The 20550-nt window shown below is 50.4% G+C and overlaps 8 protein-coding genes across 8 annotated transcripts; 2 read left to right on the plus strand and 6 right to left on the minus strand.

Moving 5' to 3' along the window:
• Positions 1 to 984: 984 nt before the first annotated feature.
• Positions 985 to 1610, minus strand: N7525_002382 (uncharacterized protein; the record flags this gene model as incomplete). The annotated part of the gene is made up of 3 exons (XM_002556920.1): positions 985 to 1230; positions 1297 to 1415; positions 1469 to 1610. 3 exons carry the CDS (start codon positions 1608 to 1610, stop codon positions 985 to 987), a joined length of 507 nt encoding a protein of 168 aa, XP_002556966.1.
• Positions 1611 to 3619: 2009 nt separating this feature from the next.
• Positions 3620 to 3961, minus strand: N7525_002383 (spherulin 4 family protein; the record flags this gene model as incomplete). Its single annotated transcript, XM_061212289.1, has 1 exon — positions 3620 to 3961. One exon carries the CDS (start codon positions 3959 to 3961, stop codon positions 3620 to 3622), a length of 342 nt encoding a protein of 113 aa, XP_061071515.1.
• Positions 3962 to 4545: 584 nt separating this feature from the next.
• On the plus strand, positions 4546 to 6560 carry N7525_002384 (putative C6 transcription factor (Leu3); the record flags this gene model as incomplete). The annotated part of the gene is made up of 4 exons (XM_061212290.1): positions 4546 to 4934; positions 4992 to 5429; positions 5488 to 5747; positions 5812 to 6560. The coding sequence occupies 4 exons, from the start codon at positions 4546 to 4548 to the stop codon at positions 6558 to 6560; spliced, it is 1836 nt and encodes a 611-aa protein (XP_061071516.1).
• Positions 6561 to 8785: 2225 nt separating this feature from the next.
• optB (small oligopeptide transporter, OPT family) lies at positions 8786 to 11206 on the plus strand (the record flags this gene model as incomplete). Its single annotated transcript, XM_002556918.1, has 2 exons — positions 8786 to 10487; positions 10542 to 11206. The coding sequence occupies 2 exons, from the start codon at positions 8786 to 8788 to the stop codon at positions 11204 to 11206; spliced, it is 2367 nt and encodes a 788-aa protein (XP_002556964.1).
• Positions 11207 to 11852: 646 nt separating this feature from the next.
• On the minus strand, positions 11853 to 13500 carry N7525_002386 (cytochrome P450; the record flags this gene model as incomplete). The annotated part of the gene is made up of 3 exons (XM_002556917.1): positions 11853 to 12291; positions 12347 to 13153; positions 13208 to 13500. The coding sequence occupies 3 exons, from the start codon at positions 13498 to 13500 to the stop codon at positions 11853 to 11855; spliced, it is 1539 nt and encodes a 512-aa protein (XP_002556963.1).
• Positions 13501 to 14190: 690 nt separating this feature from the next.
• On the minus strand, positions 14191 to 15416 carry N7525_002387 (alpha/beta fold hydrolase; the record flags this gene model as incomplete). Its single annotated transcript, XM_002556916.1, has 2 exons — positions 14191 to 15034; positions 15091 to 15416. The coding sequence occupies 2 exons, from the start codon at positions 15414 to 15416 to the stop codon at positions 14191 to 14193; spliced, it is 1170 nt and encodes a 389-aa protein (XP_002556962.1).
• A 1030-nt stretch (positions 15417 to 16446) lies between these two features.
• Positions 16447 to 19038, minus strand: N7525_002388 (DNA cross-link repair protein PSO2; the record flags this gene model as incomplete). Its single annotated transcript, XM_002556915.1, has 2 exons — positions 16447 to 18051; positions 18106 to 19038. The coding sequence occupies 2 exons, from the start codon at positions 19036 to 19038 to the stop codon at positions 16447 to 16449; spliced, it is 2538 nt and encodes an 845-aa protein (XP_002556961.1).
• Positions 19039 to 19658: 620 nt separating this feature from the next.
• N7525_002389 (Sm-like protein LSM2) lies at positions 19659 to 20213 on the minus strand (the record flags this gene model as incomplete). The annotated part of the gene is made up of 3 exons (XM_061212291.1): positions 19659 to 19753; positions 19883 to 20133; positions 20200 to 20213. 3 exons carry the CDS (start codon positions 20211 to 20213, stop codon positions 19722 to 19724), a joined length of 297 nt encoding a protein of 98 aa, XP_061071517.1. The 3' UTR covers positions 19659 to 19721.
• Positions 20214 to 20550: the final 337 nt, after the last annotated feature.

Raw genomic sequence — 20550 nt, forward strand, 5'->3', positions numbered from 1 at the left:
TGCAAGGCGTGGGGCCCCCATTTACCCCTCCAAAGGCTCGACAGCCAAGCGTGGCACTCATGCCGACTGTCAGTCGATAGTTTTGCGCAATGCTGATCGGACTCCGCAACTCAGCTTCCTTGCGGAGATGCGCCCACTGCGCCTTACCTGTCAGCGATGGCTCATTCTCCGATTCTCCGACTGCTCTCCAATTGGAAATACGCACTCCTTCCGGATGTGAGCATTCAAGCGGCGTATAAATGGGTCTGAAGGCAAAGAGGTGTGTTATCCAATGCCCCGAGACGGAAATTCCTCCATGGACGCAATGTGATTGGTCAAATTGTCCTCACCGAACCTTTACGGACTCATCAGGCGGTACGGAGTACGTTGGCTAGCGATTGGCACGGCTTAAGTGGGTCTTCTCAAATTTCAATTCAATCGTGGCTCCATCGCCGTGAGTTTTCGACGTCCTAGTGAGTGGGTTCAGCAGGGAGTACTGTGAGGCTCCGAAGTCTAGTCCGCGATCTGCGTTGTGATCAATCGCTTCCGACGCAGAGGTGCTGGATATCAGAAACAAGCATGGACCATGACCCGATGACCTGGTACATATTTGTCAGTTATGCAGGCTGTCCAAGCTGAAATCCCGGGGATTCAAACAAAGTTCGTTGAATATCTTGGCAGGCGTGTCCATTCGAGGGACAGCGGAATGGCGAGTCAGGGGCCTCCCAAACCCCCAAAATAGATGATAGCTTCAGGGATATTCATCGGCCATTTCAGATTTTGAGCTTGGAAACCTTCCAATAATATTTTTATATACGCATCCTATGGCATCAGTACAAAGATATGTTGACGGTGGCGATGCCAGCATATATACACTTTTGTTGGTACAATATATATCGCGGTATGTTCGGTGTGCCTGTTATACAAAACAGATTGTCAATAGCTCCCATAACTACCTCGCCGGGCATTGTCGATTTTGTCCGCTGCACTCTGCACATGCGACTGTCAGCTATCATCACAACGAAGCTCAACATCCCCACTTGCCTGCATCTGAGCTGCCATTCCTCCCCGAGGATTCTGACCGCCATAAACACTGGCCTCGGCATGTTGTGCGTCACGGGCATCATCCTTGGTGATATATGCAGGCACATCAGCCACAGCTGTGAGTCCGAAAGCGTCGTTACTGTCAGCGATAGACCGAACACGAGCGGAGATATAGCCGACTCCCGGCGGTTGGTTAAATGCACGTCCCTGTGGGGACCTCGCGTTAGTGATATCACTCTTGTCACCGATGAACTTTCACCAGGATTTCCTGACCTCTGTAGCTTGGATTTCCTCGGCGTCTTCTATTGAGATCGCGCTTGATGGTTTCCGCGATACCTCTGCGACCTTGTTTTCGAAATTCATTTGCCGCATAGAAAGGCTTTGGGCCGTCGCTATATTCGATCAGTCATGCGCCGCTTGCAGATAGAATATGGTTCCTACACACCAGCTGGTCCACCCCGAGAAGGTCCGCGTCCAGTCAGCGCACTCTCAGCCTGCGCGATGGCCGAAACATCATCCTGCGTGATGCGCTGCCCTCTCTCGGCAGCGAGCTGGATTTCGGCGACGGTAGGAATATCAAAGCTCATGACTGCGTGCAAGAAAATGACTTGTCTTGCTGCATTCTGCTTGATCTCACATCTTGTTGTTCTGCTATATACTTCGTCTTTAGATTCGGTGATGTCACGGTGAGGGCATTATCAACCGACCGAACTTTGCCTTCTCTCGTCAGTGGTGGGGGCGCGAGCGTATCCAGACTTGAATAGAATATTCGATTCTTCGATCAAACAGAAATTGCGGGGGATGCGCGATACCCAATTTGCCATGTCGCCTAGAGGCCTACCCCCCTACCACCTCATTCCAAATCATCATCACCCCGTGGAACGATGCCTGGAGTAAAGTTAACGGCCATCCACACTTCGTACAACGTAGTCGACATTATCCAGAGATCTGCAAGGCAGAACAGATTGCTCAAGTGTCGTTGACTGGTCATGTTTTGGTGGTTGGCTCATTCACAACGGGGTAGGGCAGCTTCTGAGTACCGTTCCATGGATGACCTGCTGCAGATTGCCCCTGTCGGTGCCACCGCAACCAAACCCAAAAAGGAAAGAAAAGGCGTCGAAGATTCCTCATGACAGGCCAGCTTCCATATCGCGTCGCCATCGACCGTTCCGGCCGGACGACGGCAACTGGATATCCAACCAGGAGATCTTATGAGTCCCACGTTGCGTGACATGGCATGATAGCACATTAGACCCTTGTCATGAGTAGCACGCCTCCCTTGAATCTATAGAGTTTGATAACTTCAGTAGTGTGAGACAAATGGCTACGAGTTCAGGTCACCGCGATGTACCCTTGGGGAAGGTCCACGGATTTGTCCAGGGTCTCTTGGGTTTCTCCTTGCCAAAGACTATACGTAGGAACTTCCAAAGCACACCGTAGTCATAGTTACAAGTCTACCTGTTATATGGCAGTGTATTGTCAATCCAAACGTCTTGTAATTACATAACTTCATTCAACAATATATCGGTTCTTTTGTCTCACTATAAGGGTCCTGTTTGATGAAAAGGCCCTGCGGAGTGTATACCACTCTATAACCTCGGGTGCGAAAAGGTTTCATAAGGAATACATATGTATCGTGACAAATTCTGTCGGTCTCATTTCTAACCGTAATATCTCAAGGAACATAGGCGAGCTTGTCAATTGTCTATAAGTTTGGAGTTATATAATATTACATGAGATTAAACCCACTGGATCAGGGAGTTTAGCCCTTACGCTTGAACAAAAGAAAGAGGATATAAATGCTTCAGTGGAGGTTACGCTAAAGTACTTAGGCATAGTCCACGGCCCTCCTTACGCTCGATTGTCAGGCGATGAGAAGAGATAGCAAAGAGAACAAATCAAGGATGCCAACCGCTCTTCATTTCATTTCTTCTAGATACGATCTAGCATACCCGTACTACGAAATCTTCGACCTTCCATCAAGTAGATGTCTCACCATATACCCATGGACGTAGGGTGTAGCTAGCTTACGCGCTGTTGCTTGTGGCTCTACGCCGTGTTCGAGCGATATCGGGATGAGAAAAAGTAACGCATCGACAAAGTCATAGAAAACGGAAAAATCAATTATGGTATTGAGGATTTTAAGAAATATTACGTGGAAGGAAAATACGTCTCGATTTACCTCTCTAGTGATTGTAGAGCCTGTCGGGAGCGTACCAGAGTACTTGAACAACAGTGTTGTGCCCTAAACCATATAGTGGGTGCAGACGTATTTGTCGACTTTGAAGCTTACACTCCATTCCGGATTTTCATCGAAGTCGCACCCCGCTGAGTCACAGATATACAATGGGATGAAGGCGTAAGGAACGAGAATGTCAGCCTTTATAATAGTAGATCCCTCACCGGGCATGGACTTCCAGTTGGCGACGATCTTACCTCCCGGCAACAGGTTGGTTTTGACCGTGCTTGTGTTGGAAAGAGGTTCCCATAACGCCACCTCCTCCCACAGCAACCACGTGGAACGTATAGCCAGTTCCTGGGACACATTATATCCAAGGGCATTTACGGCCGGATGCCAGGACAATCGAGCAGAAGTCTAGTCGAATCCCAGTGTCGACAGTCCAGATACAGCTCCTGCGGCCTTTCCAGATGCCCAGGATGATGGATCCGCATTCAACAGAGAACCACCTTCGACTTCGCTTACCATGCTCGACTTATAGGAACCGCTAGACAGATTGTCGTATGGATTAGGCATGATGCCATCTGTGACTTGAATGTATCCAGCTCCACACTCCTTAGCCAAGTTAGTGCGGAAGTACTTGCAAACAGTCCGAGCAAACGTTTCGGAAAACACCAGATGAAAGGGGATATTGGGCTCGGGGGGCGGCTTAGCCCCGATTTGTGGGTTCTTACTGAGACCCTCAAATCTAGACCTCATAACCAAAAATTTCGACAAACACCACAAACATAGAGAATTCTATAATGACATAAAATGTGCAAGTTCTGTTTGCACTCAAGTTATTGACGCCCAAGGCAGTAAATTCGAAAGCGGTGTGATTCTGTGGATGTCACATGACCCCTGTCTACCCTTCTCGTTCGACCAATCACAAACCCGCCAGCATCCCGTTACCGGGATTGAAGGCTACCCCTCGGCCTTTCCCCTGTTCTGTCATTAAAAAAAAACCAAGTGAAGACAATAAACAGGGAATCTGATCACAGTTTTCGTTTTATTTGCTACCTACGAACTCAACTATCAGGTTGTGTCCGCCCAAGGCTCAGAAATGGAGGTGTACGAGCATCTATTGGTCCCCGTTCAAGAAGTATGCTAAAGTAACTATACACAGACTACCCAAAAAAGGAAAGAAGGCGTGTACTATGTGCCGCCAGCAAAAGGTACATATGTTTTGATCACTTTCCCTTTGCAGAGACTGTACTGACTCTACTAGGCTAAATGCGATGTCTGGCGCGATGAGAGCGTACCGTGTTCCCGATGCCGCAAACGCAATCTCGAGTGCACCATAGATGACAGCTTTACAAGAGAGCACAAGCGTCGGTAAGAGCCTGACACCGAGTAAGCCGGAACGAATCCACTTCTTACATATATTTCTCCAAAGCCGATACATCGCATTAGAACACGAGAATGAGCGGTGGCGCCAACTACAAACCTCCCAGCAGTTGAACCCCGATTCCGTGCCGATTGCGTTATCCACCGCGGCAACGGAGCTAGGAGTACCGGCGGTGCTGAAGTCGGATGCTCAATTGGACGATTCGCAGGGTTTGTCGCTGGCATATCCCCAATATCATCTTGCACCAGCGGGCCCCACGCCGGCTCTGATGATGGGAGGGAATGATCCCACAAAGCCCCGTTCGCTGAAGAGCCTTACCATCACAGGAGGAGAAATTGACGACCTGTACCAATTGTAGATGTTCCCAACAGCTCTGGTCAGCTTGTTGCTAACATCCTACAGGTTCTTCCGTCACTATGCCTCGTTCCTCCCCATCCTCGATGCGCAGACCAAGCCGAATGCGTACTTCGCGCAGTCTCCATTCCTGTTTTGGGCCGTCATCGGCGTTGCCAGTCGGTCGTATTCCCGGAACCCGACTTTGCAGACTGCGCTGGCCCAAGAAGTCACGGAAATGGCATTCCTGTCGGTGTTGTCGACGTGCGCGCCGTGGTATACCATACAGGGACTGTTGCTCCTGCTGACTTGGCCGTTCCCCAAGGAGAATCGCCCAGATGTGACATTCCCTCTGAGTGGGATGCTCTTGCATGTAGCGATGCAAAACGGTTTCCATATCCCCATGTCGAGCCATGAATTTTCCCGAGTGAAGATACCGGCGTCGTCAGACTTGGATATGGTCCGACGCTCCGAACTGTGGGCTCATTGTGTCCTTGTATACCAAAGGTGTGTACTCCTCATTCAAAGTGTGGCCGAGCGAAATCACCGTGCTGATGCATCGTAGGTCTTGTGTGATCAAAGGGCAGTCTCCGCGAAATCTGGTCAGTTTGGCACAGGATACCATCCAACGCCAGGTGCTGTTTGATAAGATTGCTCCACACCTGGTTCAGAAACTCAGATGCCAAGAGGTCGTTGGGAAATGCAGCGAGGAAGTTCTGGAGAATGGAGTTCGTGCCATGTCTCTGGACCAGGAGCTGGCTTTGGACATTCTGTTGCGGAAGTATGAGGGGGAGGTAGATGATATTGCATTGCAGGCAGTAGTCGGTTTGTCTCTGATATGGATCCCCAGCGACAGTCTATCCACTAATGCTTATTTTCTCTCTTACAGATGACGAGAAGTACCACCTTCTCCTTTGCCGTATGGCAATCCAAAGTTTTCATTTCTACAAGAACCAGACACTCGTCTCCAGTGGTTGCCTTCCGCGTCTTATCGTCACCGCTTGCAACTTGATCGACTATATTCAAGGGTTGGCGGATCGTATGGGATCTCTCTTCATGGCACCTGTTCAAATAAGCTTCGGTCTACTCTTGGCTTCGATGTCACTGTTGCGGATTCTCAAAAGCGATTATGCCTCCAGCGGACTCGATACAAGCCGTGCGCAGGCCTCATTCTTCGCCACCATCAATTTGGCTAAGCAAATGTCCACCGACAGAAGCGATACGGCTGCTAAGATGATCACGGTTTTGAATCAATTATGGATTAGCAGCAAGGCATTCCGCAAACCCGATGGCTCGGAATATACCGCACTTCGAATCCGCAGTCGCTTGATCCTTAGTCAGATTTTGGATGCTGTCTGGTGGTGGCGCGATGAATATGATCCAAACGTGCGCGCTAAAATGCAAGGGACGGAGTCTGTTGACGGACCTTGCCGAATCAACATGCCTCCGGGCATTGAGGCAGGGCGTGCTATAATGGGAACAGATCCCACTCTAGACGCCAGGGGGATTCTTCCGAGCGCCGGTCCTCTGCAGGGAGAGTTCCAGATCAACGAGGATTACCTCACGAACTTTGAGTGGCTGAGTGATGAAATTTTCTCATTCCCTCCAGATGCGTCGTTGCCGAACAACCTACCGTGAGCGCAGTAGTTGACCTTGGGACCCGTACTCAAGGATCGGGTTTCCGTCTGCATTTTCGCTCTCCGGTCGAACTGAAATGGAAGTTTAGAGGGCGTACCGGCCACGAAGGACGTATACCGGTCATACGCCCTTCGTGATCCTAACTAGCTACATATGGAAGCTAACCTCCGGGCCAAGTATGTACTTCAACCCCGGCATTGCCGGTCTCGGCGCATCGGCAAATTTACCTCTGTAGGTCCAAACGTCTTCAGCAACATTCGGACATGCCCATGAACCGCAGATCCTGGCTCGAGACGTCGAAGTAAAGATCTCAACAGCAAGTCTAAGCCACTAGGTCAAGCAACCATGACAGCAATGTCATGCAGATCGAGTTGAACGCGTGGCCTTACAGCCCGGGTTATGGATTCTCCAGGTGCCATGTTTAGCACTCCACTTGGCTGATAAGGAAATCGATTGCATACGATCGGGCGAGGAAGCTAGTTCGGGGGATCTCCGGTGAATTAGATATGGAGTGCCACGAGGGAGTCCGGTATTCTTCCTCTGACAATGCACTATTATTAACTGACAAGCAACCGGGATACTCGGTAGATAACTATCTCAACGTGCCATAACATTGAAATTGCCCTGTTTATATTGGAGGCGGTCAACCCATCGTAAATCCCCGCTTTATCCTCGGCTCACCCCTGCCGCGTTCCTTCAGCTTTTGCTTCCTGTCTTTGTCACAGCAATTATTTCCATTGGTCACGATGTTCTCGCAATTTACCCCAGGTCAAGGAGCTCACGTATCCATAGTTCGCAGAACTCTTAGCACGGACTACTCCGCACAACCCTCGAGCGTTCCAGTCACCCGTGGACGTTTTCACATAACAATTGATAATATTAAATGCAATTTCCCGAGAGATATTCTTCCCCCCGTATCACACGATACGCCTCTCATCACTTGACATATCCCCTTGGGTGTGAGCCAATGGGGAATCCCGATTATTTTGTCCATTTGAACACCCCTGCATGTCCGTGGGGCCTCCGGTTTGAGACATGCTCCATTCGAACTAGCGCAGCACCGACCTTCTTTTCACTTTCGGCTGGTGTTATCCAGTCCATCAAGCAATAGAAGCCCGCTAGAAAAACTCTCCCCACATTTGAGCCATCGACGGGTGGCCCATTCCACAGTGCTTGTCTTGTCCTACCTGAGTCAGCTATTAACAATAAGGGGTTCCAGGTAACACCGAGAGCCTCAACTAGAAGATGAAGTTGGACAGTTGACAGGGACTCTATTATCCCGGGTATCACATAGATTTGACAGACACGCAGAGATAACAGGCTACTCCCGGCTGTTTCCTCATTTGCAGGGATTAAATCCCCGTATCAGTTGGGAATATGCCTTTTGCCCCAAACTGTCTATTAACCCCGGTGATGGGCCGACAAGGCTTGAATGAGAGACATCGATTGGCTAACTACCAATTTTAGCTGCAAATTTAGTGGCAAAGCTAAGTCAATAACGGCAGGCTCACCCTTCTTCCTCCGTCCGGCTTATCACTAACAAGCTCTCCAGGGGATTTGCTTCTTTGTCTTGGAATCTCCGTACGGGCTACTATGTGGTACGGAGTAGACACTCTATGTCTCCAATTACTTTGAAGATGTACAATATGCTTTACTCTGTAGTAACTCCCTGGGTATGTTGCCTTAAATCCCCACATTCCTTCTTTTTGAACCCCATAGCACGAACTGCGCTGGATTGCATAGTCCGAGGCAGTCGAAGGTAACCCAAGAAACGCCACCAAATATCTAGATACTTAGATACTCAAGGTATTCAAGATACGATGAATGTGCTCCGAAATAAGCAGTCAACTTAACCTTGGAAGAGGGTCTGTGAGTTATCTCGGATATTGTTTGCTTCTTTTTATATGCGCAACCACTTTCCTCCCCAAGTACCTGCAGCCACTCACCTCTTCTCGTCTGATCCCTCACTTCCTTGTCTCTCTTCCCCCACTTCTTACCTTCCAATCAATTCTCTTAACATACCAATTCTCTACCCCATTCGGTTTCATCTCGGGTTACATCCACAGGATAAACCTACAATATCCTGTTTGGGCGATAAGGCGGGCTTCCGACGGCCTCGTCTTCAACCAGCCTTATATCATCCTCCACTCCCCCCTTGTTGCTCCTTTCTTTTTCTCATTTCACTTGTCTCCCTGTGAAATTGGCATTGCTCCATACCTTTCACCATGGAGAAGGACGAATCTATCGCCGTCACCACCGGTGCGATGGTCGACGAGACTGCACCGGATGAGAAGCTCAAGCAGCTGCGTGATCTCAAGAGCCACCACCACTGGGATCCAAACATGCCCGAGGAGGTTGTTGAGGAACTCGATGAGGCTTTGCACACATCCGATAAGCGTACCCAGGAGGCCATCGCTCAGGAATTACTCGAAAACTCCCCATACCCCGAGGTTCGGTCCGCCGTCTCCAATGTCGATGAGGGTGGATCTGTGAACACTATTCGCGCCTGGGTGATTGGTCTTGTATTTGCGACCATCGGTTCTGCCCTCAACATGCTGTTCTCCATGCGCCAGCCCTACATTGTCATCCCCTCATACATTGCGCAGGTTGTTGCCTACCCAGTGGGAAAGGCATGGGAAGCGTGGATGCCCAATTACACCTTCCGTATCTTTGGATACGAAGCTGAACTCAACCCGGGTGTTTTCACCAAGAAAGAACATACAATCGTGGTTATCATGGCAAACGCCACATTCGGTGGTGGCGCCGCCTACGCGACGGATGTCCTCTTGGCTCAGCGTGCCTTTTATGGACAACACTTCGGCTGGGGTTTCGAGATCCTAATGTGCATCTCGACTCAGATGCTGGGCTTCGGCATGGCTGGCTTTTTCACCCGCTTCCTGGTGCAGCCCGCCGCCATGATCTGGCCCTCGACCCTGATCAATACCTCCCTCTTCACTGCACTGCATGATCGCAGCAAGCCGGATCCCAGCAAGGTCGCCGGCTGGAGGATTGGGAAATATCAGATGTTCCTATTTGCTATGATTGGCTCTTTCTGCTGGTACTGGTTCCCCGGCTACATTGCGCCGTTCCTGAGTATCTTTGCCTGGGTCACCTGGATCAAGCCCGAGAACGTGATAGTCAACCAGCTCTTTGGTGGATTCACTGGCCTCTCGCTTATCCCAATGACTTTTGACTGGACCCAGATCTCTGGATTCAACTTCAGTCCCCTGATTGCTCCGTGGTACGCTATCTCCAATACGATGATCGGCATGTTTCTCTGGTTCTGGATTGTCACTCCCGCCATTCACTACTCCAATCTCTTCTACTCGCAGTACCTACCAATGAGCGATTCCAACAGTTACGACAATACCGGTAATGTGTATGAAGTCTCCAAGATTCTGACTCCTGAGTTTACCTTTGACACCGAGAAATACTCGAACTACTCCCCTCTCTTCCTGTCGACAACATTCATGCTGTCCTATGGGCTGTCGTTTGCCAGTATCATTGCCGTCCTCGTTCAGGCCGGTCTCTTCAACGGCCCGGACATTTGGGCTCGATTCCGTCGTGTCGGAAAGGAGGAAGAAGATGTCCACGGCCGTCTCATGACGCGCTACGCCACCGTTCCCATCTGGTGGTACTTGGGCGTGTTTGTGACCATGACCGCAATTGGCTTTGGTGTTGTACTGGGCTGGCCTACGCACATGAGCTGGTGGTCGTTCATCATTGCCCTGCTCATTTCCGCCGTTTGGTTCGTTCCCATTGGCATCGTCAAGGCTGCCACCAACATCGATATCGGCCTCAATGTCATTACTGAGTTCATCATCGGTTACATGCAGCCCGGTAAGCCTATGGCTATGATGCTGTTCAAGACCTACGGTTATATCAGCATGTACCAGGGAATGTACTTCACACAGGATCTGAAAATCGGTAAGTCCCGTCGTCTCCCTGGTGCCGATTTGCTATACTAACCTATTCCACCAGGTCACTACATGAAGATCCCTCCCCGCCTGACTTTCACAGCCCAGATGGTCGCCTGTTTCTGGTCATCCCTGGTGCAGATCGCCACCATGAACTGGGCTCTGGGAGCAATCAAGGGCGTGTGCGACCAGTTCCAGCCTAACCACTTCACCTGTCCCAACGGTCGCGTGTTCTTCAACGCCTCCGTTATCTGGGGTGTCATCGGACCCGCTCGGATGTTCTCCATCGGCCAGCTGTACTCACCCCTGATGTTCTTCTTCCTCGCCGGCGGCCTCCTCCCCATCGCGATCTACATCGGCGCCCGCTTCTTCCCAAAGAGTCCAATCAAGTATCTCAGTGCCCCTATCATCTTCGGTGGTGCTGGTCTGATTCCCCCCGCCACTCCTCTGAACTATCTCTCCTGGGGCATCGTCGGGTTCGTCTTCAATAAGTACATCCGTGACCGCTGGCGTGGATGGTGGATGCAGTACAACTACGTTCTGTCCGCTGGTCTGGATGTCGGTCTTGCTCTCTGCACCATTCTCATCTTCTTGACGCTCAATTTGACCGACACTAGCTTCCCTGAATGGTGGGGAACAAGGATCACCACTAACACCCTGGATGTCGAAGACAAAGCCATCCGGAACCCTATCCCTTCGGGTCAGACCTTTGGTCCTGCGAAGTGGTAGACTGTCGGACCTGTTATCTGTTACTTTGATTCCTATTTCCTACTTGGGAGCAACCCGCGGTCGGCGCTTATTACAGTTCTTTCTGATATTATTCACGTCAGCCACGAATAGTCACGATATCATATCATAGTATTATTACACCATTGATTTTTATTTCTTGACCCTTTCCCAATTTAATATCCCAAGTTCATCCGTCTGAGCCTCGACGACCACCTCATAATACACCGAAGGACCTAAGTCGTGAACAATCTATATATTCTGGCTTCTGTCCGCCTTGACTCCTTTTCTTGGCTTTCATAGTACACCAGCAAGGAGGTTTTTTTTGAAAATACCGAGATTCAATGCAAAAAATATATAAAATGACATATGTACACGCCTATCAGATTCCCAATATTTGACAGACGCCCAAGTCGAAATCGACAAGCCAAAAAAGGAAAGTCATCAGCGACTGCGTGGTAGAACACCTACCCCAAGGCAAGCGATGAACCGACTCAGCCATTCTCGTCGAATCATGACAAACAAATGGTAATCCAGACAAAAAAGTCAAGATCCCATTCCATTCCACCCTAGGTCCAAACTATTCCCATCCGTAGAAACATCCTCTTTACAAGGGTGTATGCTTTTTATATCCAAAAGTCGAAGACCCTCAAACCCGACGACGACGCATACCAACCTGCAAAGCAAGCGGCTTACGCAGGAATCCCTCACGCGTCTCCATAGGTCCATCCTGGTGCATCTCGAACTCGAATAGTCGGAACACAGTAGCGCAGATAACGAGCAGTTCCATCTCAGCGACGTTACGACCAACGCAAGCGCGAGAACCGTAGCTGAATGGGATGAAGGCAGCCTTTTGACGAGCGCTGAGACGCTCGGGACTCCATCGCTCAGGCACGAATTGTTCCGCGTCGGCGCCCCAGATCTCCTTTGACCGGTGGATCGTGTAGCTAGGTACTGAGAGGACGTCGCCGGCTTTGAAGGTGTGTCCGCAGATCACGACGGGGCCGGAGCCGGCGGGAATCTCGCGGGGAAGACCCATTGATGATGTGCTGTGGATGCGCATGGTTTCCCAAATTACCCATTGGAGGCTAGGATCGGTTAGTTTGAGTATGCATTTTGTGAGATTGGTGGGCGCAGGCTTACTATGGGATTTCCTTGACCATGGCGTGCGAGGGAACTTCAATGTCCTTGGGGAGGGCTTCGTCCAGGGCCTTGCGCAGCTTGGGGAGAACATGCGGGGTGGTCATGCACCAGTAGAGGATGGCACAGGCGGTGTTGGAGGTGGTGTCGGAGCCGGCGATCAGTTGGGTGAGGGCCTCGGCCGTTAGTTCGGCGCGTTCAAGTCGGTTACCGTTTCCATCCTTGCCTTCCATAAGGCGGGCGAGCAGATCCACACGAGTGTTGTTGGCCATAACCTCCGGCTTAAGACGTTCGCTGACACGGGCGATGGCGATACCAGCAAGGTTCTCCACGGCTTCCAGGCCTTCGGAGAAGAAGCGGTCGGGGATGTACTTGGCGAAGGGGATGATAGACGGCATGCAGCCCAGGGTGGCGGAAACCTCTCCACGACGGTTCAGAACTTCGACGGCGGCGACATACTTCGGAGGGTCCTTGGGATCCAGACGCATCTCAGCAATATCTTGGCCCTTCTCGAGCATGCCAAAGGGAGCACCGAATGCCAGGTCACCAATGATATCGAAAGCCAGGTAGTTGAACCAGTTGAGGGCGTCGAGGCTGACATAGCCGGTCTTGGGATTACCCTGGAGATCGGACAGGCGGTTCCATTGCTTCACGAATTCCTCAATGTTGCCGTGGATATACTGCTCGAATTGGCCAATGGACTTGGCACTGAAAGTGTGGGAAACGGTCTTGCGCTTGCGCGAGTGCTCGGCACGATCACGGGTGTTGAACAAGCCACGGCGAATAGATACAAAGGCATCGTAGAAGTCCCTGGGAGGTTGTCAGTTTCGGGGCAGGTTTTCGGGGGCTGCGGCATTGACGCACGCTTTCAAGAAACCATTGCCGTGTCCATAAACACCCTGGATAGCTTCATCGTCGGCAATAGAGACTTGGGTAGGTGAGATGCGGACAAGCTTTCCATGTTTCTTGTGGGCCTCGTCGATCGTCAGGTACTTTTGACCCCGGCGGGCTTGCAGCAGGAGCCAGACATTGGTGAACGCGGCAAATCCTGCAGAGGGGATGTCGCGCAGGTGCGACTTTTGCACGTACGGCACCAAATAATAGGCTACAAAGAGACCGACGAGAATAATCGGAACATTCTCGAGTGTCACAAGCATGGTGAAGTGTTGTATAGGAGCGTTGAACAAAACAACTCGGGGGAAAAAAGGTACCAGACCAATACAGAAAGGATAATACCAATCAATAAAATATAGAATGTATGTTCAAATAGAGAAATCAGCTCAGATCCATGACCAAATGCGCGAATTCAACTTATTTATGAAAAGAGGGATGAGTGGTCATCGAATCGTCCCCGAGGGTAATGCAAGGCAACGGGAAGCAATTTCGGTAGTGTGGAGTTTGGACACTGGCGGCGAAGATCCGTGGAGAGTGCCGTCTCAAGACTCCGAACACATCGACATCCACGGGTTCGGTTATTGGCTTGGGGAGTTTAGGCAAATCGGGCAAATCAACGGTCGCATATTGGCGATGAGTTGCCTCCATTTGCTGTTCCGCGTAAATCATTGGCGGTTGATTTGTTGGAAAAGAGTGCGGGGGGAAACCAGCACGAGGTGGTCTTGACGCCTGATTTATGAGGCTAGTAATGATGTCATGTAAAGCCTTGAAAGTCAGGCATAATATTACATAATATCAAGCATAATCATGAGGTCGGTGTATAACTTGCATAACTCGATGTGTTCTTGTATGTACCCCCAGGTAGTACTCCGTATGTACATATCAATTGTCCAAAATATAGATGAATATATATGTACATGAATCATAATGAGGGCTCCCTATTTCCCCATCTTTCAATGATGATGACGGGCATGATCATGATGGTGACTCTTACCCAACAAGCCATGAGCCCCCAAGAAGTCATTAATCTGCTTATAAGCCCCGGTGGCATTATAGTGCAGATTAATAGCATGGCCGGTGTTGGGATGGACATAGGCAGAGAAAGCACTGGCTGAGGGGAAGACCACCTTCGCAGCAGCAGGAATAGAAGCCGATTTCCCACCCATGTGCAAACAGTCGCCTCCACAGAACGGCACATCATTCGCACCATCAATGACATAAACAGGTCCTGCGAAGTTGCTCTGCGCTGGGAGACCAGTGATGGTCAGGAGTTCACCGATAGTCATGGGTTTCTTGTTGTCTTCTGCATATTTCAGGAGACCGGTGTCGAAATGGGGCGGGTAAAGGAAGAGATATATATTGCTGCCCAGGTCCGCGCTGTTCAAGTAGCCGGCTCCGTAGTCCGAGTTCTTGCAGTTGAGCCGAGCTTGTTGGAAGTTGGCCCCGCTAAGGAACATGGGCATATAGTCGGCGCTTGTCGAGTACCCGGTGAGAACGAGCGCATCGGAAAGCTCTGGGTACATTGCCGACAGGGCGACAGTCTGAGCCGACCCAAATGAATGTCCGACATGAACGACCTTGGCGGGGGTCTTGATATTGGGCATCTTGCCGTTACGCACCATGCGGGTCAACTGGGCAAGGGCTTCGATCTCCAGGAATGACTGGATCTCGTTCTTCGCGTCGCCATGGGAAGATTTGCCGAGCCCCAGTCGGTCGTAAGAGAGTGTGTGATATCCCCGGGCCAAGGCGTAATCCACGTAGGAGTAGTTATAGTTGTTGTATGGCAGATCCCAATATCTATATTTCCATGTTAGACCACTATATACAGAGACCGACCAAGTCGCAAAACTCACGACTTGTCAAAGCCCATTCCGTGCGTGAGGATCTGAAGCGTGTAGGCTGAATCTCCAGCGTTGTTCGGCATACAGTATTGGGCCGAGATATTGTAGTGGCCCGACACAGTAGCATAGCCCGACAAGGCTGTTTCTGTTAAATTTTGACCCTGTCTGGTCGCAGAGAGGACAAAGGAAGTAGCGTCAAAGTTGGTCTGGGGCGTGTCGATGTTGTCGAACACGCCGTTGCGAGCCGTGACAGGGAGCTCGACTGTGACATTGTAACAGGTCTTTGCGGCGGCGACACCAGCCGTCAAAGCCCACAGTCCAATGGTTGGAGTATGCATGGGTGAATGTTAGGTGTATTATCTCTGCACCGAGTTCGAACAAGCACAAAGGGGGCCTCCATTATATAGAATTTTTCGCCAAAAAGCTACACTTGCGACAAATACCGAAATACGGCAAGTCCAGTTCGAAAAATTCGGCCCCAAGTGATTTGTCAAAAAGGCATTGTAAAGTTGAAGTGGAACCCGACTAACGCAGAGATCGATAGTGCAAAAGCCCAGTAAAGGTTGTTGTCCCGTGCTAAGCCCTGGGCTTGAAAGCGTCTTGAACGTTGGGAGAGTCTTGTTTTTTGACGGACATAGTCCAGCCCTACAAGCACCAATCATCATTTAAATTTGATCTGATGCCTCCATCTGAAGGAGGATAAACGGGTAGAAGTTCGCAGTGCTCGCTGCATACTGTCGATCCGAATCTAAATAGGAACGAATTATCGCCCACGATCTCTCAACCATCTGATCCACTTGGCTCAAGCCCTAAAAATGAGAACACACTCAAAAACATTGATTCACGGATCGCTGCCGAGGTTGGATACCGCAGGTGCTTGGTTGTATGCATGGGTATTCTAGATAATATTAGATAGAAGTGCGAGACTGGACTGTAAATATATATTTCTTCGATGTTTCTAGATACAAGGTATACTGCAGTATTACACATTTAGTACCTCGAACACTAATCCCAACCTTTGAAGATGGGGGATTTGGAGGGGTTCTCTGAAACACACTCCCCTGACAAGTGCATTAGCGAGAATATCGATCCAACTGTTGGCGATGTATACCGAAAATCCAAGGCAACGATCTACAAGCGTTCCCAACTTCAAGGACCTAGGCCTTCATTTAGTGGAGCAGTCGATAACAGTCTGAAACCACTAAAGATGCAAGGAACAGGATCGGAACGAGAGCGAGAAGAACTGTAGCCGTGAAAAGCCGAAATCAAATGCAAAATCATGTCGCTATGCAAAATTCCAATGCGATACATATATACATATACTTTATGCAATCATGTTATCCGTACGTCGTATGTCCAAGTCGTAGATCACCATCGATCGCCAGTTACGGAAAACAGGCCATTCTTCTTCTTTTCGGCATCCCACCGCTCCATCCACACCTTCATCTGATCCCGGCTTTTCTGGCTGGCAACATTCACCGTTGGAATGATCCGCCCGATACGCAAGGCGCAGCAGAACATGGTCAACTCGCGGAACGAACTGTGTTCGCTATAGGGCACGCCAAAGCAGGCGCTCTCTCGCGTGCTGCCGCGCTGCGGGGTGAGGTCTTCGCTGGTGTATGGTGACTTCCAGTGTTCGCCGTGCAAAACAGTGGAGACTGGTGGATTTTGTATGAGCCGCCCGGCTGGTGGGCGATAGTTCCAGCCGGTCGGGCGGAACCCGACGACTCGGGAGAAGTGTGGTTTGAGGCCATCGAGGTACTCTGCCAGTGTGTCGGCCCGGATCTCGAAGAGGGTTTGCATATGCACTTGCGCTTCGTGTGGATTGCTGGTTAGCATCGCGGAGAGCTCGGGGTCTTCCAAGCAGGCGCAGATTCGTTGCTTCGGTGGGGTGGCGAAGATCTTGGATCCAAGTGCTTTGGCAATCCCCATACATATCCGTTCTTTGCCAATACTGTAAGTGCCAATCACTACCAGTAGTCGGCCACCGACATGCGAGCTTTTGCCTGGTGGTTTGTTGCTCCCCGTGGCGGCGGAGAGAAATTTGCCCATCAAACCACTTGTACCATTCTTCCCCGTATCAGGTCCGACACCGGCTTCCTGATTCAGGCGCACACATAGGTCTGCACACGCTGTGATCACATCCTCCTGAGCAGGAAAGCCATATTTCGGGCTTAGATATGTGGTGTCGAGGTAACATTTGTCGATATGTTGCTGCCTCGGTTTCTCAGTGACCGGGTTTGTCACATTTGGACGTAGGAGCCGATGTTGGACATGAGCGGGAGATGCACGGAAGTCACCACAATGCAGCACGCGCTGGTTATAGGCATTGGGCCCAGCTCCAGAGCTTTTTTCGAAAAGAAAAAGTGAGCTACCGGGACAATGATTTGCGTGTAACATGGTGACCCGTACTCCTCCCGTCTCTGGTACTTCGGTGGTGGATTCAAAGTCGACGTCAATTATCCACTTGGGATCAACACGGAGCTGCTGGCGGACAAGGTTGGCGGTAGGTCGGCTGCAATAAATGGGCCCATGACACCAGGATTTGTTGAGCCCGATATAGTGATCGCTGTGAAAGTGACTGAGAAAGTAAGCTTTACACCCTTCGACAGCCCCGTAGCGGAAAGCATCGACGCATATGGAAAACCCCGGGATAATTTTGTAAAAAGGGCAAGTCCGCTGGTAGGCTTGCTTGCCGCGAGAAGATACCTCGTTTGCGGCTGCAGTAGCCCAAGCAGTATCTTCTGCGTTTCCAGCCATCATCTTTGAGAATGCAGAACCTCCAATGGGGTTTTGCCGCGAGTAGGGGTCACCTTGCGCAGGCCGAGCGATGGCAGCTCGCTCGGCGCGTGTCAGCCCTTTGTCGATGTCGGCTGGCTTGGGAGTTGGCTTCACCATGGGCTTAGAAGCGGGTGTGGCCGGGATAGGGTTGGTTTTACCATCTAGGCAGTCGTTGACATGTACTGCAATGTCCTATTCTGGAAATCAGCACTTCAATAGACCCAAATGGCAGTGGTAGGCACTTACCGTTTCATTAAGATCCTTCAGCTTCATTTGGCAGATAGGGCACGTGCTCACTTCTCCCTCAACATCTTCTACACCCGAACAGTCGTTCAAATACTTGTCAGGATCTACCTCAAGGTCGATTTCTTGCTCTTGTTCCTCGCCCTCCCAAGGCCGATTTCGAAACTCTTCCCCTATAAGCTCGTCTTCTTCTTCTATATCGTCAAAATCCGCGTGTTCATCATCATCGGCATTATTCGTGGCGGTTCTTACCAGTGGCTGGGGTGTGGGTTCGGAAGTGTGTCGTGTAGCCACTATTGTATCCATTTGCGATGTCTCGTTCGTCACATCCCTGGTGGTACGTGTGCTTTCTTGAAGTTCCCGATATGCTTCCATGTCATCCTCGCTGTCTGATTCATCGATAAATGGTCCGCTTCGTTTCTGGACCTTTGCGGGTGCAGGTGTTGCCGCTGGTGCTTTTGTAGTCTTCGATTCGGCATCTGACTGTTGTGTCTCGCTGACCGGGCTGTCCGGTGAGTCAACCCTCCGGCGCTTGACCGCAGTGTCGCTCTCATTATATCGCTTGTCATCCGCCTTCGAGAAGTCTTCATTGTCACCCCAAAAGTCAGGCGTGAGCGATCGCTCTCTTTCACTCGTCACCGCTGTCTGTTCAATCTTCGCCAGTCCCTTTTTATCCTCTAAAAAGAGCCCACCAGCAGCATCATTTCTTGAACTGTTCCCCCGTTGCAATGTCGGGGTCCCCCGGCCGCTGCTCGGTGACCGTGAGCTCGCTGTTGCAAATTGGGTGATCCGAGCCTGGCGAGAAGTGGCGCCCGGGGGCGTGTCGGTCTTCTGGAAGAAACTTAAGATGCTCGAATTGCGCTTTATCGAGGATTGTCTTGTTCCAGAAGAGCCTTTGGATGGCGTGGCCCCCTTCTTCGCGTAAGACCCGGCCATTGTGGCTCGGTCACGGAGGGGTAGGAGTCGGATGCACCGTGCAAGAATCGAGTCGTGGAGAGGGTATAAGAAAGTTTGCACCTGGTCAAAAGTAGTCTGACGTCAGATGAAACGCAAATATGTAGTATGTTAGATGTACAATCTATCCATATTATGTGCACGGTCGCCAGTGCAAATGTCAAGAGTAGTTGGGACGAGAGGCGCGAAGAAACTGGATCGCGACACGAAGTCACGTGGTCGTTATTACTCTCCAATCTGAAGGACTACATTCGATTCATTGCGATATACTCAAGTGGCCAAAAGAAAAGTTTCTGTTCATTATTGCAAAAAAAAAAGAAGAAGTCTAACGAGGTATCATGAACAACGCAGCCCAGGTGCCAGCATGAGCTACAGGCGGGTATTCTCCGACGAAATTGCTTTTGCGGCGTATCAGCAGGATTCAGGAGGGATCCAAGGTCCATTTGGTATCTTGGGCGCATTCGAGTAATATGGGAGTTTCGAATATCCTTCGTTGCATGAACCCGTCTGCACGGTCATCTCAATTGGGTCATCTCAATATTGGGGGCCACAAACCCCAGACTTTTGGCCATATAGTCATTTTCTTTGCTGGAGATCACCTAGTGGGAACAACGGTATTGGAGAGTGCGATGCGTGATTTGTCGTAAAATTGGGGCCATGATCGTTTACCGAGCTTTGCCAGCCTGGTTGGCAGCCTCTGTATGATGACTCTATCAGTATTGATCCGAATGGTAATCGTTGTCGCAACCGTCGTAGGTATTTCAAGGAAGACATGAACGTAGACTGATGATCTCAAGAACTAAGCTCGGGACGATGCGCAACTCACCTCGCCGTGTGGCATCCTCCAACAACCCAACGTCGACCTCCGACCGAGGCAACATCACGTACCGTACCACACTGCCTCGGATGAACATGTTCTTCACCGAAGACAGGTGAGGGTACTTGGCCAGGTCTAATACTTCGATGTCGTCGAGCTTGATGTTGAGGTATTGGTCGACCGATTTCAGGATTCCACGAATACGGATGTCATTCTTAAGCTCAATGGTGACCGTCTGGTTAGTCAGAGTCTTGAAGAAGCTGCAGTGCCGAATACGTTAGTTCCGTTCTGCGTAGAATGAGTTTGCGCTTCGCGCCATAGCATACCTGAAGAAAAGCATGGTTGCGGTGGGTAGGACAGCTTGGAGGGGTGCTTGGATGACGAAAGGTGCGCTGGATCAAAAAGGCGAATTGTGTTCTGCTGATATTGGACAATGCTGCAGGTTGGATTTGAGAGCTTGGACAATGGGTTTCACGAGATCAGAGACAGGAATGTCGACGGCGCTGGAGAGTTGGTAAGGTGAGTTGCAAAAGAGGAGCCGTCGGAGGTGGTCACGTGCATATCCCCCGTATAAGCCGCCGATTGACTTCCACGCGTCAAGAGCAAACCCTCATCGAGCCCGAAACATCCTCATGGAATAAAAGGCTCTACAACGTCTTCAAATTTAATCATGTGTA

This window comes from Penicillium rubens (genome assembly GCF_028828025.1).
Source record: "Penicillium rubens strain IBT 27055 chromosome Unknown utg000001l_segment0_segment0, whole genome shotgun sequence".
Classification (NCBI taxonomy): domain Eukaryota; kingdom Fungi; phylum Ascomycota; class Eurotiomycetes; order Eurotiales; family Aspergillaceae; genus Penicillium; species Penicillium rubens.